The sequence below is a fragment of the Pelodiscus sinensis genome, chromosome 1 (genome assembly GCF_049634645.1).
Source record: "Pelodiscus sinensis isolate JC-2024 chromosome 1, ASM4963464v1, whole genome shotgun sequence".
NCBI lineage: Eukaryota > Metazoa > Chordata > Testudines > Trionychidae > Pelodiscus > Pelodiscus sinensis.
Window position 1 is genome coordinate 91,027,440 of NC_134711.1, and position 26,843 is coordinate 91,054,282.

A 26,843-nucleotide genomic window follows, 5' to 3' on the forward strand; every position below is an offset into this window, starting at 1 on the left:
GGTAGGGAGGTGGCAGGTGGAGAAAGGGCTAACGGTGGCAGACTCCCCTCCCTGTCCCCAGTGAACCATCAAGGAGAAAAGATGGTCCTGTGGAGGAGTGAGGCAGATAGGTGACTCCCATCTTGGCAGGCTTCCTACCCATTGCGCACTGGTGCTGCACCACCTCCTGGTGGAGAGCTCAGAGTCCCAGGCTGTAAATCCATGCACCAGCTCCTCATGCTTCTCTCACTTCAGATTCTCTCACCTGAAGTGAAGAGGAAAGAGTGGAGCTCTCAGTGACTTCCCAGGATCCAGCCCTTTGCATTGAGCAGAGGAAGGTGAGCAGCACTTCTACACACTCCCCCAGACTTTAACGTCTGGTATTCATGGGTGATAGAGAGGGTGCCAAGCAGTATTTGAACACACCTTACAGTCTCACACAACAAGCCACCTACAAAGGGTGCAGGAGCAGGGCAAAGCTATACAGAGGGAAGAGATACCTTATATCTGTAAAACAAAGCCAAAGTGCTCAGAATTGGCAGCTGATTTGGGGTGTTTCTGCTTTGGGATGCCCAATTTGACATACTATGAAGGTGTCAGGGATGCCAATCCCTTGGGGTCAGAGACATGCAGCTGGCTGATTAGTCACCCGTGGCACCTGACAGCTGTGCCTTAATTAGCTGATCTTTATAAAAGAGGGCAGTAGGAAAGGGGGTTAGGGTAGCCAGCCCTCCGGGGTTGGCCTGGAGTCTCCTGGAATCGGCATAAATCTCATTGACTATTGAAAGCAATCTGGGAGATTTTAATAGCATATTTTAAGTAAGTGACATTATGTCTTGTTGGGAGAAAAAAAAATTCTGGAATAGCCTCAATCAGATTTGGCAACCCTAAAGGGGGAGGAGAATTGCAACATTCTCCAGAAAGCTGAGGGGCCAGGGGTCATGGTCCATTAGTACAAGAGCTACTGCAGAGAAGGACTGTTCAAGAAACCAACAGGAAGTGTGAAGTTCTTGACTGCTGAGGCTTTGAGGAAAGAGCCAGAAAATTTGGGTTACTGCTGTGAAGGACAGAGCTGAGGAAGGGAATACTTGGTCTGCACAGGCTGAAGGAAAAACCTGCAAGGTTTTGATTTTCTTGTTAAGAAGTCTTAAAATAAAACAAACAACCCTGCTAGATTCCACTTTTCTATCTTCCTTGAGAAAGTTCAGATGGATCTAACCCAAGGCATCAGCTGGCAGCACAAGCAAAACCTGGGCTTTGATAGTTCCCAATTCTTTTACAGATGCCTAGGGCCTGATTTTCAGAGGAGCTGAGCACACATGACTCCAGTGGAGGTCCGTGTGAGCTACAGGTGCTCTGAAAACTCAGCTGTTGGGAATCTCACATTGGGTAACCTCTAACTGCAATACTCAAAATCAGGGGTCATTTTTTAAGATTGTGGGTTAAATAAACACTACCGATTCTGTCCCTAATTTCACGTAGACATCATGGAGGAAGTGGGTCTCAAGACTGAATGTGGATGAACTACTTTCCAGAGTAGTTCAGGGATGGCATTTCACGCAGAAGGTGATGCAAGGAAGAAAGCAAAATGCAGATTCTGAGAGAAGCAGAAAAATGGATGGTCGAGAGCAATGAAACAGGCAGGGTAAAGGGATTATGGGATGACTCAGTAAGAAACAAGAATGCATGTGTCCTCGAGACTCCCAGTACCAGAATCTGAAAGGTACTGGTAATAATTTGGATCTACTGTACATCTCCAGTAATTCTGGAGGCCTAGATGGTTCACTATTTGGAAGTACTCATCCTGTACGAGTGAAGAGTCACAAAACAGCCCTGAGCCTGAAGTGACAGAGGCAAGAGTTACCATCCTGAAGCTAAGCCACTGCATGTATTAGTTCAGTTTCCACTCGTCTAGGATAGGACAAAGGCCCCTTGTCTTCTTCAGGATAAGGACATATCAGGAGAAGCCTCTTTTTTTGTATTCCTGAGGAACCACTTCAATAACTCCTACATGGAGCAACAAGGCCATTTCTTTTTACAGTGGCTCTTGTGAGAAGGATCCCTGAAGAGTGACAGGGAAAGGGGGTGTGTAGGGGCTAAGGAAAGTAACTGGATAGGTGAGCCATGAGTGGTGAAAGCTATTATGTTCACAGCACACACACACAAAAGTTAGAAAGGTTGCAATGCACACTGCTTTATTACTTTGAATTCGGAACAACGGCACATAAGAACCAGAAGGAGACAAGGTAGGATGCTCCCTAAAGTAAACAGTCATAACTCACTCCACCTTACTCTCGGCTGACTCTCTGTAGATGTTCTCTGGTTGCACGCTTTTTCCTATAAAGCCCTATAGCCTGCGAGCAGGACTAAGAATATCTTTACAATTTAAATTGACATCTTATAATTTGAGTATAATTTTCAATACACCAGTGTCTGGCACCCATTTGTGGCTACCATCTCTGACCGTGCCCAATGGAAGGGGTGAGGCAATTCCCAAAGGTCAGCTCTGAGATGGTTTTGGCATGGCCCTCAACACCCCCATCAAATCAGCTGCCTTTGAGGGGGAAGCTGGGGTGGGAGGGAGGAGGAGGAGGGGGATGGGTACCTCATGGCATCCACTTTCTGGATGATTATTCCAGTTGGCAAATATGGGAACAAGACAGCTTTCTGTCTTTGCAGGGACTGGTATCAAAAGGGCTTGCAGTACAGAAGTGGGGTATAAATCCTTAACGAGCCCAGCACTGCCCTTGAATCCTTGAGAGAACAGAACATCTTGTCCATCTAGTTGCTGGTGAGCTGCGTGTTCTTGAAGTGTAGGTCCTCTCTTGTTGTCTGGACTTCTATTGGAATCCCAGGTGCTTGTAATCAGGACCACCAGTGCCTTGTGACTGCCATCTTCATGAATTGAGCAGTCACATCAGACTTGCCTACTGCTTCCTGTAGCCCTGTTTTCACCGTCATCTGCCCCTCTCTGATCCCATCTCTTAGGTCCTCCCCTGGAGCCTTGGAGCACCTTTGATAAGAAGGGAGTAATCCTCTCCCACATAAAAAACTGTATTTCTCAAACTGATCCTGCATTCACAATGCAGAATTGGAGGGAGACTCGTGAGTAAGACTTTCGGCCAAACAGATCCAATGTTTGGGAGGTATAATCTTTTGAAATCCCTTTGATAACCTTGGGCCAGCAGCTGGTGATTAAGGGGTTAAACGCAGGTAGCTAGCAAAGGTGTTGGCAAGGGGCCAGAAGAACCAATGAGGATACAGTGCTGAAATTTAAATTGTATTTAGAAACCTTGCCTGCTCTCTTGGAAAGCGAATTCTAAGTTAAGGGCTGGAGGCAGCAGATGCAGTAATCAGAATTACCATGCTTATAAGAAATATTGGACAGGGGAGCAAACTGGGCCTTGAAATACAGATCAGCATGGATCATGAGTAGAGGGAAAAGATGTACTCAGTCATGATCAGGGTATTTTTCTTTGTTTTGGTTGTTTGGTTAAACTTTGTGTGAATCTATGCATTCCTTCCCCCATTCACTATCTAAAAGTGTACCCAGAGATGTTCTCTGTGTTTTAATTTTTTACTCAGTTGCTCTGTAACACCTAGCAACCAAGTATGCTTTATCAAATATATCTTTTTGTTTTGTTAACAAAAATCACCTTTTCTAAGGCAGTGATTTGAGTCTTGTGTCCTGGAAAGAAACAGGAGGTCTGTCTGTGTGTGTGCATGTATGCCTCAGACTAAGAGGTTAGCTACCAGAGACTGCAGTTGTTTTTAAGCTCTCTTATGGTAAAGGAGCTTGGGAGTATCCCTCTGGAAGAAGTCCAAGTGCTTTCTTCCTGGGTTCAAGAAGAAAGTTTTTTTTTTCCTTTTATTTCACTTGGTGGTGGCAGCTATTGCCCCAAAGAGTCAGTGAATCTGTGACTCGGGGGAGTTTTTGTAAGCAGAGCTGATAGAGGCAAGATATTTAAGGTCTCTTGTGGGCCCCCATCTTCTGCACTCGGAGTGCCAGAGTGGGGAACAGCCCTGAGAGGGAGGTATCATCTTTCAAAATCCCCTTGATAACCTTGGTCTTCTCCGGATACCAAAAGAGATCCTAATGTGGGGTGCATGTAAAAATATTAGAAGCCTGTGAGAGAGACTTGTTAGTGCTGTTTTATTCACCTTGAAGCAGTCAGGAATGAAGCTGGAGTGTGCCATGGTCCAACCTGCCTTCATTGATTGGTAGGGTAAATCCTGTTAGCACGGAAAAGGTCAAGCTGCTTGTGCATATTTTCTTGGGTCACTGATGTCTCACTGTGCAGAGTTTCAGCTATTCTTGAAAGCAGGTCTTGGAAGGCCAAGCCTGTGGTCATGGCATATAGTGCCTTGCTCTAAAGTGCAGGGCAGGGCAACATACAGAGGGTGGATGAGAAGGATCCTGTTCTTTTAATGAACAAATTAATAATGAGAAATTGACAAGAGATTTCTGCACAAAAAGGGGGAGTTGGAAGGTGCAGGAACAGTAGCAGGTTGGACATGGTGCAGGTTACATTGCCTGGGTGCCAGAGGTAATGGAGGGAGGGTTGCAGCTACTATGACCTTCATACCCCCACATGGGATTAAGCCGGCACAGGGCTCCCAATGGACATGCCACACAAATGACTCCTATCACACGCGAGGCACACGCGCTGCTAAGGTGGAATCTAGACTGACGCATACTTGAAGAAGTAGCTCAGATACCATGGTAATGGGCATAGTACAGAAACCTAAACAGACAGAAGCAAGCTTGTCTCCACCTGCCAAGTTTTTTTTTGCAGAGGGTGTCAGTTGCTTTACCATCTCTGAGAAAAAAGTTCTCTAAGGAGGGATACATACAAATCAATCAAGAGAAGCCATGAAATACAAGGCAATACTTCTGGGATTAGAGGAACCAAGGAAAAGCGAGACTGGCCCTCCATCCCCTCCCCCTGTCCATAACTGCCCACTTGAGGCTTGGCAGCATGCTCACTTTCCCACAGTAGCCAAACTATTAGTACTTGGAAGAAATTTCCCAGCGTCCTCCTCCTCCTCCTTTCTCTGGCTCTCTCTTTCAGTCCTCAGGGGTCTTTTTGGCAGCCTACAGATCCCCCTCCTTTGCTGTGAAAGTCTAGCAATCAGCCAGTCTGATGCAAAAAGCATTACCCTCACCCCATTCAGCTGAAAAAGAGAAACCTGACTCCATGCTGAGACATTTCCTCTAGGGTTCTGTCAGTCTCTCTCTCAAGCCCCTGTCGGCTTCTCTCTCCTTTTCTTTCTCAGAAGCTACCTCCAGCACAGAGAATGTTATTCCTTCCAGAAAGGGTTATATATGTTCATGGGAATTTTACTTGGACCAAGAACAGGCCTTATTTATTTTTCCTTTCTTCCTTTGTTCTTCATTTCCCTTTCAGGGTTCAAGCATGGCCCTATGTGATGTAGTTTTACTTATTTCTGATTTTTGGAAAGAAACAGTAGGGAGAGCTCCTTGATGCCTTATCTTGGCCCAGGAGTGAAATGTCCCAGGCTGGCACCAAAAATGAAAAAAGGAAGGATTGGTCAGAATGCCATGGGCTCTGCACACCCTCAGTTTGCAGACATTTCTTCTCGATAAGGTCCCTGGGTACCAAGCCTTTGGTTTGCAATGCTAGAAATAAGGTTCATATAGCAGATCTTCACTCGCTGGTCCACACTGGTGATAGGGCTATGGTATCCTCAAAAGGGGCAGCTTCCATGATGGACACAAAAGCCTAAAGCCTAATCCACTTCCCAAAATAATCTTCTTAGTTAAGTGTCCATAAACGCTCATCCAAATTAGCAGGATCCAGTTTTTCAGTTAGCAAAATCTACATCACCTCTTACCAAGTTGACCGGTCCCAAAATCCAGACTGCAGAGGAATGAATGCAGCTGGTGTTAAAACTTTATGCTCCTTTTCTCCTAAAAGCAAAGCCACACGGTGCTAACCCCAGTGTTCCTAAAGAGGCAAAGGGTCTCCTCCTACACTCAGAGTCTGTTATGCCAGTGCAGAGCAAGAGATCAGCCTGAGGCCCCCGGACAATGTCATTGGAGTAAAGTTGCCCTCTGGCCCCACTCAAATGCAGTTTCAGGGAATCAGGAGCTTCAGAAAACTTCTCTTCCTGAGACAAGCATCAAAAGCCAGCTCTGTCTCCAAACAAGGCTTCATCCCTCTCTTCTCTAAGCTTTGTCCCAGAGAACCCCTTACTCCCAGAGGGACTTGGATCATGGACTTTTCCTGTGTGGGATGAAACTGACTCTAGTCTAAAATTCAGAATTTTCTTTACTGAGTCATGGACCAGTGCCAGGGGGAAGGAAAAGGAGAGGCACTGCCTGACCAAGGGACCAATGAGAGTTTAAATAATCTGATCTCACAAACCCCCAAATCTTCAAAGTAACAACAGCTGAAAGACAGAGGCCAGGCTTCATACTCAATACTACACGTGTAGCCAGACCTGATGAGCCAGGAGCGATTGGGCCATTATAAATGTATCTTTCTGATGAGCTGCTTGGCTCCCTCAATCAGCTGATAATGCTATAAACATATTCATCTCACACTCTAGCCTTTTGTGAGATCTCAGCTACTGAAATGCTGGCAGAAATGAAGTGGAGGAAGAAGAAAACCAAACCCAGGAGGGCAATGAAGTGTGTGCGCACGGGCATTTGTGTGGCTGCTGAATGACATCAGACTGACATACTTGGAAACAGAAGTCCCTCCCCTCTCTAAGCAGAGCCGGCAGAGCACTAGCAATGTAATCTGCATTCATGTTGCCTAGCCAGCACACCTTGTGCTATGGTGGGGTGCCCACCTGGCAAGGATAAGGCAATACTGCTTGCCTGGCTCATCCACTGCTGCCTTGCTCATGAGGGGATTCCCAGGGGGCAGATTAACTCTTCTGTGGGCCCCAGGCTAGTAGATTTTCTGGGGCCCCCCCAAGGCTCCGGGTGGGGCCAAACCAAAGGAGTTCAGATTGCAGAAGGGGTCTGTGGGTTTGAGACGGTGGGCTAGATGTAGGAAGCTGACAGGGGGTGTGGGCTTTAGGGTGGTGGTGCTGGGGAGGAGATATTTGGGGTGCAGGAGGAGCTCCAGGCTAGGGCCAAGGATTTTGGAGTATGGGAAGGGGCTCAGGGCTAAGACTCAGGAGGGGACTCAGGACTGGGGTACAGGCATTTACCTGAGGCAGCTCCTGTTTGGTGGTACAGCCCCTGAGGAAGGGAGAAGAAGGTGACTGAGTGCTGCCCCCTTGTCATTCCAAGCCAGAGGGAACTGTGTGTGTGTGTGTGGGGGGGGGGGGGGGAGAGTCTGCAGGTGAGGCAAGAGCACAAATGGAGCTTCCCTGAATTTGCAGCTCCAGCTCAATGGGGCAGGGGAGGGGAGGGGGGCCAGCAGCATGCAGAACCGCATCCCTACACACACACACACCCCACTGGGCAGTGCTGGAATGCAGGGGGTTTAGTGGTTGCAGCCCAGAGCCCTGGGCTAAGGGGATCCTGCGAAAAAAAAATCTGCACTTTTAGCTGCTTGAAGTTTTCTCCCCCCCCCCCCTTTTTTTTTTTAAACAGGGCCCCCTAACCATGGAGCCCTGAGCTGCAGCCTCTAAAGCCCCTTCCTTAATCCAGCCCTGGGGGTTCCCTGCCAATTAGCTGTAATAGTGATGTTTGTAATGTGGACTCTTTTCACAGGGAACACAACTGACACTTCCCAGAGCCATTTCACACAGGCCACTAAGCAACCATGTATGCTACCATGGTGCTACATTGCTGCATTAGTCCCAGAATATTGGAGAGACCAGGTGGCTTGAGGTCCCATCAAAGATATTACCACCAATCTCACTTCTATCAGAAAGAGACATGAATCAGAAATCTGATGAACCATGAAGATGACTTGCCTAGGGAGGTTGTGGAATCTCCATCATTAGAGATGTTTAAGAGCGGGTTAGACAAACCCATCAGGGATAATCTAGAGAGTACAGGGATAATCTAGAGAGTGCAGGGGACTGGACTAAGACGAAGTCTTATGAGTCTATGAACTGCCAAGGCTGGATGCTCTTTGGTGGTCTGGCAACTGCTTTCAGAATGGGGAATTTACTCAAACTCTGGTTTTGGATTAACACAATTTTTAACACTGCCACTCTCACTTCCCCCCATAACTGGAGCCCAAATCTTGCTTAGGGCAAACTCCCTCTGCTAGGGATAAGATGGAAATTTGTCCCCATATTCATCCTATTCCAAGCTTCAACTTGCACTGAGGTTTCATACACACAGCTCCACCAATGGGGCCTCCGCCCCATCCCTAGTCCCCAGGATGCTTTGTAGCTTAGCAAGTCTGAACAACGAGAATAGCAATCCTGGATGTGCTGTGCTAGAGAGCTTTCAATGTTTTAGCTGCTGCAGAGACAGCTAGGAGTACCAACACAATCTGAGAGAAAAGCCACACTGCTTTCTTATCACTGAGCAATAATTCCCTGTGCTGGAGGGAAGCTACCTCCAGCACTTACAGGAAACAAGAAGGCTGTTTCATAGCACAACTGCACTATAAATTATTCAGAAGGCTGATAAATTATGCAGAAGAAATCCCATCATTCCTCTGGCCAGGCTGAATGCAGGTGTGGTCACTCATAGCTCCAGAAACTGCTGTTTGAAAGGGATTCAAGACCACAATGTCAGCATATGGATAGCCTGTATCTGAGCATGCACAGACACACCAGCTGTCATGCATACAGCAAACTGCAAGGAGGGCAGAGATGACAAATTTCTCCCCATCCCCTAAATGCTCTGAGAATCTGAATATTAACATCTGGGGTTTAGGAAGCAGATATCATCTCATTGGTGCCAGCTGTGATTTCATCTCTTTTCCTTATCTGGACTCTGCACTAAGCAGTAGGAGAGCTATTAGGAGGTTCCCTGGGTGTTTTATCCTGGCACACAGGGAATGAAAGGAGGCGGCAATTGGAGCACAAAGGGATCAGTTGGGCATAATCACACTGGATGTTATGGAGCAGGGACAGGACCCAGGAGGAAATGGAGAGGTAAAAACAGCATGCAAAGAGAGGGGAAGTGGGGAGGGTGGTTTAAAGGCAGGAAGTGTGTCTCTTGCCCCAGTAGCAGTCCCCTACCATATAGAAATGCAGACATACTGGGGAATATTGGGCAGGGACTAGGAAATGTTTTTTTCAAGCAATAGGGTCATTAAATAGCCAAGCATGATCCATAATGATCCTTCAGTGCACACAGGTATCAATCTTTCCCTAAGGGAAAGATTAAGTGCCATGAGCACCCTATGGGCAGGACCTGGGGGTCCTTTTACTTTGTGCAGCTCCAAGCATGCTGTCACCACCACAAATGCTATGCTGAGCCTCCCTCTAAAGAACTGTCCTGCCCGAGCCCAAACTCTCAGCTGGCCCAGGATTCCTCTACCCCAAAATACTCAGTCTTCCCGAGCTTCTGCCTCTCACCTGGTGCCCAGCTGGATGCCTCACTGTTGACAGGATGGAGAAATGGAAAGCTTCTCTCCTGCCTCTGAAAAACACGGCATACCTTTGGCTCCTCTCTCAAAGGGATGAGCATCCAAAAGGAAGACTCCCTTTCATTCTTCTCTCTCTCTCATTTGGAGTTCACTTCCAACATCTTTAAGGCCGCAACAAGAGACTGGAACATGGCTAGAGTCAGCATACCAAGAGTCTGCTGTGAGTAGATCACAGGGTTCACTGAAACCAGAGAGTTTCTAAAGCATTTCTAATTTGCATTTTTTCCTCAGTACATTTCAGATTGTCTAGCTGAGGCTTATAAAACTGGCATTATGAAAAGAAAAAAGTCTAAAAAGTTACACCACTGCCTCTAATACATGCAGGGTTCTGATTCCAACCACACCAGCCCTGTCCTGTCCCTGATGTACAGACTTAGAGAAAATAGCACTAGTGGAAAAGCCAATATGGGGGGAGGCAGAACTGGTGATAAGTGAGGCTAGGGGACAGGAAACTTGCTATGGCCAAACAGTTCAGAATCAACACAGCTGCACTAACCCAGCAGGTGTTCTGTGCCACTGATGAAACCATTCATCAGGAAGTAGGTTACACTAGCATGTTTTATTCCTTGCTCTGCTACTAATACTACGTGAGAGAGATATTAGGCAAGTCACTGTGCCTCAATTTCCTCTGTTGTAAAACTGGTATAACAAGACTTTCACAGGATTTATTTACCTTAATTAGTCACAGGGAGGGGAGTATCTTAATTGAGGCTAAATTAGTCTTGCTAGAAGTGCAAAGTATTGCATAGATTATTACAAAGGACACCTGGATGATTCCCCAATCACTTTTCCTGCCTAGACAGTCCCCACTCCCTACCTCCAGCCAAAGCTAACATGACAAGCACTGTCTTTCCTGCCTGGCGGGCTGTTGCAGATAGAAGTAAAGTGCTCAGATACCTCAATGATGGCTGTCAGAGAAGAGCCTACACAGACATACAAGGCTGGGTACCCCTTAGTCCCCAGCCTGCCAAAGACACAAGCAACTGGTTAATTGGGCTCCCCATACTGCTGATCACAACAGAAGGTACATACCTGTGTGTTGGGTCAGCTCCCTCAGTAGGAAGTCCTGCATTAGTGGCTGATCCCAGCCTGGGGTGGGGTGGCTGGTTAGTGCATTACCCAGATTAAAAAAAAAACAACTCTTTGCCTACAGGGAAACAGATTTTCATGCTGATTTCCTCCATCTGCCCAGGGCTATATGTTTCAGTGGAAAGACATCAAAGGAAAAGCCAGGAGGAGTATGCCACCCCCTGAGGGAGTACTCAGTTGGGCAAGTGTGTGGGCAAAATTATCCCCTTTGCTTCTGTCAGAGGGGTGAGTTTGCCGCCAAAGGAACTTGTTGCTCTCACGAAAGGCTTGAAGGAACTGTGTTTGCATTGCAAAGTGATATCAGGGACTAATATCAGACTAACACGGCTACCTCTCTATTACTGATAAAGTCTGGGGAGTCAAGTTCCCACCTCCAGAATCCAATGGGAGAGAAAGCCAAGTTCCAACAGAAGCCCAACTCCTTCTGCTGCAGGGAGGGGGCCCATTCCAGCTCCACTGACCACTGCTCTTCTAGTCCTGGGCTGCTGCACAGGTCTGCCAATGTACCACAATCCCAGCCTGCAGCACCTCCTCCTGCAGGCATTCTCATGCTGTTCTCTGTCAATGCACCACAATCCTAATCTGGAATGCTGGGATTCCAGAGTCCTCCACCCCCATTCCAGTTCTGTCAGTGTTCCTTAGCACTACCTGCAGTCCCCAGGGGGATTCCTTCCCCGCCCCATGCTGAATGGTTCTGTCAGTGCCACTGCACTCCAAAGCAAATGCAGCATAGGAACCATTTGGCACACACCTGCATAGCTAGCTGCAATGCACACTCTTGTCCACAGAGTCTCTGACTTCAGATTAATCCTCTCATTACTAGAGGCACTGTGTTGAGCTCTTCAATCCTCTGGACACTGCACCCTGTTAACAGGGGGAATAATGCCAGGGCTAGGCAGAGGGGCCAGCCAAGCTGGGGGTGGTGAGGGGCTCAGCTGTCTCCCCTGTACACAGTGACCTCAGGAAGCCTGAAATGTAGACAGGCCCTTTGAGGCACCTGGTCTTACTCAGGGGAAATGAACCAGGCTTCAGTGCCATTTGGTAATTCCCTATCTTCCCCTCAGCTCCCTGCCCTGGAGTTAATGTCAGCACCACCTCCTCCTCCAGCTACATCCCTTTCTGATTGGGTCAGAGATTCCAACAATGTACAAAGCACTCATTTCAGAGTAAATAACCCCATCTCCAGCCTTGATGAATGCTGGCACAAACCCTGCCCACCACCACCACACTCCCCTTCTCCCTCCTCTGCTCTGAGGGGGGAGAAGATAGACATAACTCGGGGGGAGACAGAACTGCGAATTTATCTCAAAGTGATTGTTCTCAAAATAGCAAGAAGCCTGGGCACAGGGTGCTCAGAACCTTGTCCCAACACAGAATTTATAGTTCAGGAGTGGGCGAGGGAAAGGAGTTGTCTGTACCAGTGTGTGCTTTACACGCTGCCGATGCACAATTACACTTTTATACGCAATCAGGAACACATGCTGTACACTCAGCCACACGGAGACACCATGTGGGCTTGCAGACTTAAACCGTACATTCAAATGCACAGCCTGCACATGAAAACGCACCACAATAAATGCATGCATTATTGGACACTCACTGTCTTTGCCAAAACACACTGCCCCAAGTATACAATACACATCCAGACATGCAGCAAGGCACAATGCAAGCACACATTACACAAACAGGCACAAGCGCTCACAAAGACACAAACCCACGCATACACAATGAACATAAACCTCACACATACTGTCCACTTCAAAACTCTCAGCAGACCTGTCCTGAGCACACACCCTTCCCCACTTTAGACCAACTCTTCTTGATGGCATTGCTCAGGAAGCCCCTTCATTTGGCACAGGGAACTATTTCTTCCTCCAACCTTACTGATATATGCTATGAGGAAGAGGCCGTGGCTCAGCTTTGAAATTGCAGTCAAGATGGCTCAAAGTGCTCCAGACTCAGGTAGGCTTCAAGAGTATCATGGACCAGAGGCGCTGTGTGTCTCCAGACATATCAGAGGCAGCAGCAAGGTCACAACAATAGGAGGGGGTCTTCAGGCTTTCACCTGCCTTCCCTTTCCCACCAGTGCCCCAAGTCAGGATCTCTCACATCTAGTGGGGATAGGCATTAACACCCAGCTAGGTACAGCAGAGCATCCTTTCAGGAAGGAACATCACACTTGCAACTGATTCCCTCTCACTCCTACAAAACCATCAGGAGATGGAGAGGCAGGGTCAAAAATTGGAGCAGGAGCTCTGTGACACCCAGCTGTAGACTCAAGGTTTCCTTCCGTCTGTTAATTATAAAGACTACTTCAGCACTGAAAGGGTGTTTGTACTGATGTAAAGGAGGAGAAAGTCAGGGACTCCCAGGAACAGACCTAAAGATTGCTTTTGTCCAATTCTGGTTTAAACACATGTCCTCATACTTACCAGTTTAGTTGCAGGAGTGGGGACTCTCAAGCTGCGCCGTTGAGTGAGGTATTCATTGGCTTGAGCTCCCTTCAGAATGGAGTCCTTAGCTGCCTTGAGCTCTGCTCCTCCTTAGAAGTGGATAGTGACTCAGGCTCCATCCACAGGGAATTACAAGTGATTTTTCTTGGGGGAAGGAGAGGCGCTCACAGTTGACTCAAGCACAAGTTTTGAGGGAGGGATCCAGATAACAGAAACTTTTGTCTTGTGGGTGCAGTGGGAGTTTCATCTAAGGTGACTTCAACTCCATTACAAGGGTGGGTGTTTGTGATGCAATCTGAGGTGGGATCAGTGGCAACTCGAGATCTGCTGATTTGGGCTGTTCCTGGTGACTCAAGCCATGCTCCTCACAGCAGTAGCGGTGGGTGATTTGAATTCACTCTTCTGTGGCAGGGTTTGCTGGTGACTGCAGTGACTTACTCTGAAGGGGAGTCTCAGGGACCAAAGCTTTGCCCTTTGAAGATCAATTTTCCTGATGACCTAAGCTCTGCTCCCAAGGGTGAGGTCCTGGTAACCTGAGTTCTGCTCTAGGAGATGTGTAAGGACTTCTTGGTGACCCATGTTCTGCTCTCCAGCATCGTCAGCAGAGACCTCTGGATAAAAATGCAGGCTGACAGAACTCAGTGCTGTCTCTCTCCATCCCTCCTGCTTAGTTTCTCTTTCTCTCTCTCTCATCTCTGGGAGCTGCCTAACAAGGTCTGCAGCTGCAGCACACGCTCTGCCCCCCCCCCATCACCTTTGTCGTGCTCATGTGGAGAAACAGATCTCGCGATGTCAAAATTGCACACACACATACACATACTGCTTTAGAACAAATATCAAGGTATTTATAGCTGGCAAATCCCCAGGCATTACCCGCAGCCCTATAAAATTGGGGAGGGACGCAGAGGCCACATCTCTTTGTACCCAGCCCTTCATGGGTGATTATATCAATCTGACATGAAGACAGAGGGGAGACTATGTTTGTTGATCTATTTTTTTATATTTCTTCCCATCCCCCACGCATAAACTCCTATTCCTCCCTAAAGAATGCTGCAGGGCTGGCACACATGCACAGTCAGTAGTACCCTCTTGGCATAGAGAGCACGGGCAGCAGATGGGCCTCCCTCTGCAGTGCCTGGGCTGCAGGCTCCCCTCCTCACTTGGTGTGGCTGTGTTTCATGGGGGTGGCAGAGAGATGGCTGAGGGAGTTGTGACATGTTCATCTGTCTCCCCATCACCAACACTTTGGTGTGTGGGATGTTGCAATTATTGGGGGTTTGAAGGGGAAGCATCTCTCTCCCCGGAAGCCAAGATAAGAAGTTCTCACCATACATTCCTGCAGACACAGGTTGTGTTGCTTCTATGCATACCAGGGTGGGAGAGGCTTCCATTTCCTCCTTCCCCTTGCAGTACTCACAGAAGCTGCAGCTGTGCTGGGGGTAGGGGTGGTGGGGTGAGCACATTTAAAGGGAAAAAAATGACAGACTAAAAGAGGAGAACGAGGGAGGTTTAAAGCCCTCACCTCCATCCTGGGACTCCTGCATAGGGATGCTGGCAGGATTTGGACAGAGACTAGGCCAGTTATAACCCCCCCCCCCCCATGTGAGCAAACAACTTTCCACCCCTTTCCCTCTGCTCTAATTGCTCCGTGCCCAAAATCAGCCCTTTAACCCTCCCCCTCCCCATCTCCTGTCAACACATAAACACACTGGGGTGGGGGCGAAGGGGCAGATGGGAAGTGGGTGCAGGGCCGGAGGGGAGGCAGGAGAGGCCAGGAGGAAGGGGAAGGGGCTGGGGCCAGGGTGAAAGGAGGGAGCAGGGAGGCAGGCTGGAAGAGGGGACAGCAGGGAAGGGATGACACAAGGGGAAGGGGGGAGGGATGGAGGAGAAGGTGATAGGGCAGATGAGGGGAGAGGGAGGACAGGGCAGAGGCTGGGGGAAGGGCAGAGGAGGGGAGGGGGCGGTGGGGTGCAGCGGGAGGCCGGGGGGGATTAGACTGGAGGGGGAATCGGGGGAGTCTCTCACTCACCCATCGCCCCCCTTTGCTGGCTCTCAGCAGCGGCGGCGGCGGCTCTTCAGCTTCCTGGGCCCCCGGCGGGGAGATGCTGGGATCCGCGGCAGCCTCCCGCCCCATCCCTGGTTCCAGCCGCAGCGGCAGCCGCCCCCCGGCATGGCTCAGCCCCGGCTCCCCCCGCGCCGCTCCGGGAGCTGCGAGCCTGCGACCGCGGCGCCCCGGCCCGCCACCCCCCCGCCGCTACCGCTTCCCTCTGCAGGGGGCAGCGCGGGGTGGGGAGGGGGAGCGGAGGGAGCCGGCGGCGGCCCAGCCGCGAAAATAAATAAAAGTGCCTAATAATAACACCCCTCCCCCCCACTCAGCCCTGCGGCCACCGGGCGGGATCCGAGCCCCGGCGCTCTGGAGAGCTCAGGTTGGCGGGGGGGAAGCGGCTCCCTTCCCCTCTGCTGGCAACATTGGGCAGGTCTGCGCGCTCTGCAGCAAGTCATTCAAAGCCGTGCGTGAGAGTGTGTGTGTGTGTGTGTGTGTGTCTCCTCCCCCCCCCCCCGCACCCTGCCCACTGGGCTCCCGGCCCCCCACAGCCAGCCACACGCGAACCCGCCTCTTCCAAAAGATCTCCCTCTCCCCGCCGCCCGAAAGGGGGTGAAGACCAGATCGTGGGGGTGGAATGAAGGCACCGGGATCTAGGCAGCAGCCTCAGCACGCAGCCCTGAGGGGAAGGGGGGGGGGGGGGGAAGGAGGCTGGACAGGTAGTGGTAGCTCCTTGTGTGGGTGGTTGTGCGTTTGAACAAAGCCCACCCCCACCTCCAGCAATCGGAGAGCGCTTTGCAGCGCGGCGCAGAGCGCTGTCTCCCCTTCTCCCTCTGTCATGGAAGGGAATACAAAGGAATGCCTTGTGTTAGGAACGGGGGGGGGGGAGTGGAAGGAGGAGACTGATGGGTGGGCTTTGGGGAGTGTCTTACATGAGCAGCCATTGGTGCAAGCCGAAAGAATACACCATGCGCAACCCCAAAGACAAGGGGATGGGGCAATGGGGGATAGCAGCTGTCTCAGAGCACCTGACTGCACCTGAAATGTACTATAGGGATCCATCTAGTACTAAGGGATGGGTGAGGATGGTGTATTCAATGACCCAGCAGGGCTTTACCCAGTCTTACTCAATGAGTATGCATTTTGCAGGAGCACCTACAAGGCCCAGTCAGGATTCCGGGTTGCACAAACAATTAAAAGACAGTCCTTGCCTCTAAAGAGTTGCTAACTGAAGTAGAGTCCATGAAACACAGATCACTCAGAATTTAAGGACACACAACAATTTTCCATGCAGTATAATATGACTCCATGCTTTTCAGACATCTTCCTTTCATAGGCTCATAATGAATTAGGTCTCCCCACCAGGCCTGTAAGGAGGTTATCATCATATACTGTAACTTTTTATTTCCCTTGTATAGAGGGTTTAGGTGAAACATATATAAGCTAACTGACTTGCTCTCCCTTAACCAAAAAGCTTATGACAAATAGAACCTGCTTTGCTGACTCCCAAGATGACCTTCCTCTTTCAACTTTTTTTCCTCTTTTCATTGTCAGAGTGATTTAAAAAAAATGCAGAAATGTAAGAATGGAACTTTGCCTCTTGCAACAGAAAGAGATAAAGGTCAGGAGAAGTGAACTTGAGAGAAAACAAGAGCACCTTCTTCTTCTATGGTTTTACATTACTTTAGAAAAACAGTACCTGAAAAAAAGGCACTAACGTCAAACACCCTTCTTACTGTGAAAGGGGGTGGGGAAAAGAGAAAGCATCGAAAAAAAGAGATAGGAGAGGCTTTCCTGTTTCCTTAGGAAGTTACTAAATAGCACAATGATAAATGCACGTAAATGGATGCATAAAAGACCCAGAGCCACTTTGGTTCTGATAAGCAAGTCCTCTTACGAAACATCCTTCATAGCCAGCATCACAAAATGCTTCCTAGAGAAATGCAGTTCGGAGCCTGAGATTTAAAGGCAAGATCTAGAGAGTCACAGATTGCAAATAGATAAAAGGACTATATAAGTGAAAGGGCAACAACCCCTTCCACCCGGCTGGAGTGATTATAGCAAATAGATACCAAAGAAATGTAGATTTAAAGGTGCCATTGAAATGCTACAGAGAGCAGAAGAGAAATGAAGAAAGTTAGCTCCAGGCACTTTTAGGTAATGTTTACAATTATATAAAAATGACTATTAATATGAATAAGGTAATATTGCAGCAGAACACAATGCCATATTGACACAAATGTTGCAGAATATTAAAACACTTCATCCCAAAGAGGCTGAACTGAAAAACAAAGATCCTTTGTTTATTTGGAGTGGGAGAGGCAAAACTAACCCATAAAAACCCTCCATTTGGAAATCTGATGCTTCATGTTAAATGGATTGGTGCTGCTGAAAGGTACTAAGTTGACAGGTCTTGTGGCTGGTCTCTGGGGGAGACCCTCAAGTGGTGGGGTAAACTGTTGTATTTCCATTAACCAAGCGAGGGCTGGATCCTCAACCACAGGCAGATACAAGTGCAAGCTTTCTACGCAGGTGGACTCAAAGCTTCTTCCTGTGGCTTTGAGGAATCATCTCTAGGGAGGAAGAGGGGAGTAAGTTTTCATGGGCCTTTCATTTAATCCTTGATTGCTCTGTTGCTAATAAGTGACACCAGTTAGTCCTGCTTGCATTGGTGATTTCAGCAATGCAAATATAAATCCCAGTAGGAATGGATAGAGACCACAAATTCATTTCACATTCATTTCAGGCCAGTGAATGCCCATCAAATGGTAACATTCATGAGTTACTATTAACTTGGGGATAGACTGCAAGAGATTCATACACCTGTCGGTGTGAGGCTCCATGTCCCATCCCCACAGAGCCATCCAATCTCTAACCTCACATTTTTCTGGCTAGACTTGGTGGTGGGAAAGACATACATGAAGTGATGCCCTGATGTTCTTGCTTGCATGACAGGAGGCATCAGGAACTGTTCCAGAAACTGTAAGCATGCAGAACCCTGCCATCTGAACCAGCTGAAGAAGATCACCAATGTATAGAACAAGAAAAATCAATGCAGTTCCAGACTAAATAGCTACACTACTCATGACATTACAAACTTATGGACATTAAAGCCAGTCACTTTTGAGACAGAAAAATATGTTCTATTGCATCCTGAAAGGTTGTGGGAGGGCTGTGTTGACTCAAATCTCCTAACGAGGGAAAAGACTTTGAACTAGATTCTGTTACCTTTAAGTCACAGTCAGCGCATCCTTATTCAGAAATTCCTGGGGTCCCAGGCTCCTAGTAATCATCCTCATGGGTTCCTATTTGAGATCATGGGAGGGATGGGCGAGCACAGTCCCTGCTTCTCAAAGCCCCTCCCCCAGCCTTGTGGGAGGGACGACTCGACCCAGGCTCAACTGGTCACGTGGGACAAAGAATGACTAAAGGGGCAGGGAGTGCGGGTCACAGGTTCAAAACAAGGGAACTGGATGGGGACACGGAGCAGAGAATCCTGGACAGTGCCCACTGCTCCTCAAAGCTGTCGATGGAGCCAGGGGACGCCGCCCAGAGGAACTCTGCCCGGATACGTGACACAAGGAAGGAACGGAAGTAGGCCCCACAGTCGCAGAGAATCCCCTCGTCCAGCGTCCTCCTCCTAGTATTATATATGGTGGCTTTAGCCAGGGCCAGGAGGAGGTTGACGAGGAGGTCTCGCGACTTTGTGGGGCCATGGATAGGGTGTGCATAAATAAATAGGTGTGGAGAGAAGCAGGGCCGGATTAAGGGGGAGGGCTTGCCGGGCAGCTGCCTAGGGTGCCAACTTATGGGGGGGGTGTGCCTGATGGCAGCTCTAAGGGGCACTGTGCGGCTCCCAGCCCTGGGCGCGCGGCGCCCCTTAGAGCTGCAATCTGGCACTGCGTGCCTGATTGCAGTGCGCTGGGGGGGGCGGGGCGGGGCGGGGCTGAGCATGTGCTGTGCACCTGGGGGCAGAGCTGCGCATGTGTCATGCGCCCGCTGCCCAGGGCACAGGAATGGCTCGAGCCAGCCCTGGGGAGAAGTGCAGCCAGAACCTCAGTAATAGGTTCTAGAGGAAGCAGAATAGGGGCTGCACCCTGGCGCATTCCAGATATGCATGTGCCAGGTTTTCCCTCACGCCGCAAAAGGGGCAGGTGTCTGGGATGGGGATGAACCGCGCCATGCTCATGGCTCTGTGAAGGAGCCGCCAACTAATGTCCCTAATGGGCCATGGAACTAGGGTGGAATATACGCTGGCCCATGAGGGTTCCTCACCCTCTACGGGTCTTAGATAGTCCCACCACTTGGTATCGGGGTGGGATGCGAGGGTGAGGAAGTGAATCGTATGAAGCACGAGCGTGTGCAGATGTTCTCTAGGCGCAGTTCGAAAGCAGATCGGCTGCAGATTTTGCAGCCAGCTGGGGGTCCAAGAATGGGAGAAGCTGGGGGGGCCCGCGGAACAGGGGCCCAATAACAAGGGACGGAGGTTTTGCAGGAAGGGAGGGGCGGGGCGTACCCTCTCACAAGGCTCTCTGCAGGAAATTGAGAGCGGGCCACAGCAAAGATGCCTTCACCTCCTGGAGTAGGAGCAGGGGGGGATTCGAGGGGTGGAGAGCCCCATGCGCTGAGCGAGTGCTCGGGGATCCACCCGGTCCCCTCCGTCGTAGTCCAGGAGGTCTCCGATCTTGGTGGTTTCTGTCAGGATCAGCCTCCGGCGCACCGAGGGAGACTCCATCACCTGCACACACGAGGCTGGATTGTGGAGCAGGGGTTCTGCGAAGAGGTCTGCTCCCTCAGTGGCCACAATGGACCTGGTCACTGAGAACAGCTTCCAGGTCTTGAGGAGTTCCTGGTAGAATTCCAGCAGCTCTGAGAAGTCTCACGGAAGACCCCTAGGGTGAATAAAAAAGAGCTGCCAGTTGTATCGGAGCCCTCGAAGGTGGTGGAGGAAGGTGCACCCCAAAGTGCTCCATGCTGGACTACCTGCATTAAAGAGGAGTCTCTGCAGGGCCTGGAGGTGGAAGGTCCAGACCTGATTGCACACGCAGATCAGGCCCTGGCCCCCCTCCTACAGGGGAAGAGACAGAACTCCTGCAGAGACCCAGTGCAGTCCTGGCCAAAAGAACTCCAAAGCTGCCCTCTAGAGCTCGGTCAGGACCTCCAGGGCCGGGTGCAGAAGGTTGAGCCGGTGCCAGAGCATGGACAGGACCAGCTGATTCAGTACCAGTGCCCTCCCCTGAAGGGAGAGACACCAGAACCGTCCTGTCCATCTCCACAGCCGCCCACCGATCCTGGACTCTAAACCTTGCCAGTTCTCCAATGGAGAGGGATGCGTGGCGGATAAATAAATGCCCAGATAGAGCATCAGGACCTGCACCCCACCTGATGGCCTGAAGGGTAGGAGGGAGCCTGCCCGCCACCCTCCCCGACCACCAGGCCAGAGCTCTTGACCCAGTTGACCCGAGCGGAGGAGGCTGCTGAGTAGACGGCTTGGCAGGCCTCTACCCATGCCAGGTCGCCCAGAGTCAGGACCACGAGGAGCATATAATTGGCGTACGCCAACTGGACCAGCCGCAGCTCCAGCTCTCGGAGTACCAATCCCGTCAACCTCCTACGGAGGAGACAGAGGAAGGGCTCGATCGCCAGAGCATACAGCTGGCTCAACAGCGGACACCTCTGACGTACTCTCCGCCTGAAGCTGACCGGCTCGGTCAGGGTCCAGTTGAGCCTGACCAAACACTACACAAGGGTGTACAGCACCCAGAGAAAACCCACAAAATGGGGCCTGAAGCTCTAGCCAGACATGAACCACATCTTGTTTTTCCCCCGCCTGCCCCAGAGAGCAAGAGAAAGGCAGTCAGCCTTTGATGCCCTGGGAACGCAGGTGTGCTGCCTGTCCCTGACTCTACCATAAACAGAAACCAGACAGTAAATGGGCTAGCTGACGACCCGGGGCCTCCCGCCGCCCTGATGGCTCGTACCAGTAATTGACATGCCTACACTGTCCCAGGAGAGGAATCTTTGCCCATCACATACCAGAGGTGCCCATTGTCTGCATTTTCCCAGGTGTGAATTATGCTTTGCACCCTTCATGGGAAACTTGGCGTTCAAAGCCATTTTTCCTAATTGGTCACTTGAGACCAGGAAGAAGCCTACATGACCCAAGGAGTATAAAGAGGGGTTTAGTAGCCCACCCCATTTGAGCTCCAATCATCTACACCTGCTGGCAGGTATTGATTGACTCCTGAGGTCTGTGGGACGCCCAACCTTGCCCCACTTCTTCCCGAGGGATTGAGAGAAAGACACTGGCCATGCCACGTCTGGAATGCAGGGGTGAGAATATATACCTGCTAGGTGTCTATTTTGCATGCATTTAATAAGAGCTCAGAGAACCAAAAGGGTTTCATGGTACCTGTAAGTGACTTATTAGTGTAATTTCTGTCCTGTCCTTTGTAGTGGCTGTGTTATCTGTAACACAGTAGTAGCATTTAATAGCTAAGTTTACCCTGTAACAATAAAATAGTAACTGTTTAAGCTGTGACCTGACTCCTTCAGTTGCTGTAACAGAACCAAGCACAATTTTAAAAAGAACTCCAGCCGGTCATAAGGGACAGATATAGGGAGAGTTTGAGCATTGGATCATGTCGCTTCCAGGGGACAGATCCGTGGGGCATCTCTCAGCCTCCCCAGGCTGCCCGCTGCGAAGGGGTCGTGTATCCTAGCAGTCAAAATCTGAGGTGTATTAGGCTCTCCCTGTAAACTCTGGGGCGTCTGTCAGCCTGTTGGCTGCCTGCCGCGAAGGGATCCCGATCCTAGCGGTAAAGACATGGACGTTAAACTCCTTGGGGAGCCTGTCAGTCTCACCTAGACTGCCCACTGTGATGGGGCCTTGTGGCTCAGCAGTTGAAGAATCAGGTGTAACACAGACACATGCACTGCCCTGACCATCGGGTGACAGAAGCCGAAGGCCTGCGGAGTGCCCAGGAGATACCCGTGGTCCACGCTGTCAAACGCCTTCTCCTGGTCCAGGGACAGGAGGGCGAATGACAGACCGTCCCTACACCCAAGCTCCAAGAGATCCCGGACTAGGTACAAATTATTGAAGATGTCGAGGTGGATCATGTCCACCAGCACAGACTACAGTTGCAGAGAGATGGCCTTTGCTATGACTTTATAGTCCATGCTGAGGAGCGAGACGGGATGCCAATTCCAAAGGTCGCAGAGGTCCCCCTTCTTCAGCAATAAGGCCAGTATGGCTCGCCTGCACGACAGAGGGAGGACCCCACTCTCCAAGGACTCGGCCCAGACGGGGACTCGGTCTGGGCCGAGGATGTCCCAGAACACACGGTAGAACTCCTCGGTCAACCCGTCCATGCCCGAGGTTTTGTTGATGGGCATGAGAAGAAGGGCTTCCAAGAACTCGGCCAGAATGAGAGGCATCTCCAGCTGGTCCCGGTTGCCCGTGCTGACTGTTGGGAGCTCAGTCCAGAGCACCCTGCAGGCATCAGCTTCAGTCGGATCTGGGAGAACAAACTGGTGTAGAAGGCCCTGGCCCTTCCATGCATCTCCTCTGGATCCGTGAGGGGGGTGCCGTCCTATGCCAAAAGGCAGGTGACATGCTTTTTAGCCCTTCTCCTTTTCTCCAGGACGTAGAACAAACGGAGCCGCGATCCATCTCCCGGAGGAGCTGGATTGAACAAAGGCGCCCCATTTTGTGAGTTCCTCCTGCTTATCCCGGTACACCACGCAGAGGGGTGGATCCTCGGGGTCAGATGCCAGGCGCCCCATAAACTTCAAAACCTCCCTTTACAACTGCTCTATTGTCGCATCCCTCCACCGGCTGGCGCCCTGGGAGTAGTCACAGCAGAAAAGCCGGGTGTGCACCTTCCTCATGTCCCACCATCGCCGTGCCGCTGCCCCCACCAGGCCAGCCAGAACTCCCGGAAGGATGCCACGAAGCCCACATCCTCCAGCAGGCTATTATTAAAATGCCAATAGGCCGGCCCCAGCCTCTCCGAACTCAGAGAGGCTTTCACGGACACCAAATGGTGGTTTGTGAATGGAGCCGGATGAATGCTGGAGGAGTGGGCTCACGCTAGATGGAACTGTGATAGATAAATGCGGTCCAACCGGGAGTGGCTCGACTGATCATCCTCCACCCGGACATAGGTGAAGGTGGTGGTGTTGTCTAGGTGGTGGTCTCAACAGACGTCCACCAGGGAGTGATGGTCCACGATCTCCCTGAGGACGCCTGCTGCAGCCTGGCAGTTCTCGAGTCCTGCACGGTCCCGGTCCTCGAGGGTGGTATTGAAATCCCTGCCCAGGACCAACCATTCGTGAGGATCCAGGATGCCAAGGAAGGTAACCGCCTGCCATTAAAGGTGACCTGGTCTGGACCCGTGTTTGGGGCATAAACATTGACCAGATTTAGCATCAGCCCCTCCACATGGACCTGGAGGTGCAGCAGGCGACCCGGGACAACTTCGGCAGTCCCCAGCACCTCGGGCCATAGGGCAGGAGAGAACAGGGTGACCACCCCAGCTGCTCCTGTGGTGGGTTGGAGTGGCTACTCACTGACCCCAAAGGGGAGGTGCCCCTCCCAGAGCCTTGGTTGGCTGCACCTGACCTTAATGATCCACCTGGCCAGAAGCCGGGGGGTTGGGTCAGTGAGATAAGAAGCCTGCCAGCAAGGCCAGTAAAAGCTCAGCCACTGAAGGAGCCAGAAGTCTCCCCTGCACACCAAGGAGACGAGCTAAGGTCTAGAGAGGTGGACAACTGGCGTGGGCCACTGGGCCCCATGCTGAACTGCGACCCAGAGGGACTGCGGACCATCCTGGATTTCTCAGAGACCCTGCAAGCCGCTGAGGAGTGGCAGCTGGACCTAGACCCCTTTGACTCCCCTGAGAAGCCTACCGGACAACCAGGTACATGCTGAGGGGGAGAAGGGAAGTGGCCAAGGGAATAGCACAGATGCATAAATGCCTGGGTCAGCATGTTTTGGGCTGGAGCCCCTGCTGACTCGGCAGCAGTCTATAATGCTGCTTCTAGGGCCCTGAGCCGGGGTACAGTGGAGGGGGCAGGCCTGCCTGGAACGAGGTGTACCGGTAGTTCGGATTAGAAAGCCTAATTCGAACTATGTACTCCGTGCCGCGTGTAGCCGCGGGCACGGAGTCCGCACTAACGGGGATTTAAAAATGGCGGCGCCCGGCAAGATGCAAATGAAGCCCAGGATATTTAAATCCCAGGCTTCATTTGCAACTTCGAATGCCTACATTAACCACCTTAGTTCAAACTAGGGTGGTAGTGTAGACATATCCTATGGTAGTGGTGAATAAAAATATAGACACATCAGCCATGGGATGTTTTATAGAGTTGTGAAAGGTAGGCATCTTAATGGCTGGAGATTGTTCCTCAGTCCATCAGGTTTTGGGGGTAGGCTCTCTATAGGAAAATACTGTCTGTCAAGGAAGAATTTGAACTACTTTCCTGACTCAAAGCTCATAACCTATCAAGAGGCATCATTGTGGCATATATGGATGGGTATATTTAAAGAATAATGTAAACATATGGAAAATGTGTTTTGTGGACTTGGCGTACTCACCAGGAGCTAATATATCTCTATGATGGACCATTCAAGCAGGAGAGCATTGTCATCCCACATAGACTGTCTACACTAGAGTTTTTTTTTTTTTAAATGGCTGTTTCTGAAAACTTCACTTACGTACACACTACAATGGTGTTTTTAGAAAAAGAGCTCTTTCAGAAAAAGGCGTGTGTGGACGGGAAGAGGGAATTTTCGAAAGAGGAAAAAGCTCTGGTGCCTTGGTGGCCATTCTGTCCATAGTAATCATAGCTTAAATGCAAGAGTGTCCATTCAGTGTGGACACTGGCTGTCAAAAAAGCAGCTCACTTTTTCAATGTGCTTTGGCAGTCTGGATGCGCTTTCAGAATTTTTTTGCGAAGATCTCTTCCCGAAAAGCTTCTTCTGAAAGAAGCCTGCAGTCTAGACTTAGCTATAGGTTAGCCAGTGATACAAAGCAAAATGCCACAGTCTAGCCTTGATCTTTCCTTAGGCTTTCAACTGAATACCATCAGAGACAATTGCAATCAATCAAAACCACCTGGAGGTTAAAAAAAAAAGGACCATTACAGACAGAGAATCATCCTGCCTGTGAATAGAGAAATAAGATAGTTTTAACAAAACAGAGGGAGGGAAAAGACAATCTGGATTCCTTAACCAAGAGAACATCTTGTGGAGCAGGAGTGCTTTTTGTGAAAGTTTGGATCCTGGGTTCTGTGAAGCCAGCCAGCTCTGCAACAGTCTGAGCTTTGAAGGGAAAACCTATTTTATGAGCTAAGCAAGATAAATGTAGGCCCTTGTTCCAGTTTGATGATTTTGTTCTATATTGTCTCCCTTTGTTGCCATCACTCTCTCGTTTCTAGTATAATCTCTATCCTTTCTAAGATTAGCCTTTGGTTTTATTACAAGTGCAGTGCCTGCTACAGGAATGGTGGTTTACTGTAAAACTAGTTAACTGGGGTTTACTGCTCCTTTGTTGGCAGAGACTCTGCCACTGTCAGAGGCAGGATAGCACAAGGAATGATTCACAGGGACACCAGATTGGGAGGGGGGGGGAAGGAGGAGGGTATCCACCAACTGTTAAACTGCAAGGCAAAGCTAGGGCTGGTATAGCATAGCTCAGAGAGTGCTTAAGTAGCTAATAGGCTGGTTATATAGGCAGCTAGCACCCAGTTACCATTTTTTTTAAAAAAAAATCAAGAATTCCTCATCCTGGAGACAAGGAGTAACAAGGTGACTCAGACTTGTCATGCCTCTATCTCAGGCTGCTGTAATCAGCTGTTCATAGTGGATACATGCATCAGATTTTGAAATTTCAGCTCAAAGAGGGATTTATTTCAAGATTCTTGCTCAAAAGGGCATTAAAATGGCTGAAATCCCAGAAGAGAAACTGGTGACCTTTTGGTGAGCATCAGTAGTTAGGTCATTGCTGAGTTGTGGCACACCCAAGAGCTGCCCCTAGGTTCTATTTGTACTGAGCTCATGCCTCCGTTGATCTCCTAACTTGGGAAGTGGAATAATCCCTCCTGCTCTGTAAAATGGCTGTTGGACCACCTAGTATCATATTAGACCCTTGTAAAGTGGTATCTGGCTAAGCCGTAGGTCCCCCTGAGCTAGAAGCTTGAAGTGGGATCACTCATTCATTGGAGACTTCTGAGGTTGGTTAAAATCAAAATGCTAGACTTTCACCAATGACCTAGCTATCGATGCTCACCAGAAAAGGTCATCAGTTTCTCTTCTAGGATTTCAGCCATTTTAATGCCCTTTTAAGCTAGAATCTTGAAACAAATCCCTCTGTGAGCTGTAATTCCAAAATTGGATGCACTTATCCACTACGAACTGCTGATTACATTGAAGAAAACAACAAACTGACACCTCTCTCACCAGGCAAACAGCTTATGCAAACTATATTAATTTCTTCTGCATTGGATATGAGGCCTCAAATCCAAAGACATTAAGGTCACTGGAGATCAGTTCTATTTATCAGAAAATTGAAAAGTGAAAGTGCTCCGCAGGTGCTGATGTCAGCATTTAATAAAAGCCTTATAGACTTTGAGGTCAGAGGAGACCATCAGGATCACATAGTCTGCCTGCCTGCACATTGCAGGCCAGAAACCTCACTCTTGTAATAGACTCTTAACCTCTGGTTGAGCTACTGAAGT

The 26,843-nt window shown here is 49.8% G+C and overlaps 1 protein-coding gene across 8 annotated transcripts in view; it reads right to left on the minus strand.

Moving 5' to 3' along the window:
- Window positions 1-26,843, minus strand: part of MGAT3 (beta-1,4-mannosyl-glycoprotein 4-beta-N-acetylglucosaminyltransferase) — a 67,767-nt gene that overhangs the window by 15,887 nt on the left and 25,037 nt on the right. Inside the window, exons 1-2 of one of the 8 annotated variants that reach the window (XM_075936597.1) lie at window positions 15,087-15,225; window positions 13,037-13,668 (exon numbers count right to left, since the gene is read on the minus strand). The exons of 2 other annotated variants lie outside the window; for them this stretch is intronic. Coding sequence is in view for 1 of the 6 variants with exons in the window: in XM_006111528.4 (XP_006111590.2) it covers window positions 14,385-14,425 (41 nt within the window). In the remaining 5 variants the exon portion in view is untranslated. 5 more of the 8 variants (XM_075936594.1, XM_006111528.4, XM_075936619.1 and 2 more) reach the window with 5 other exon arrangements.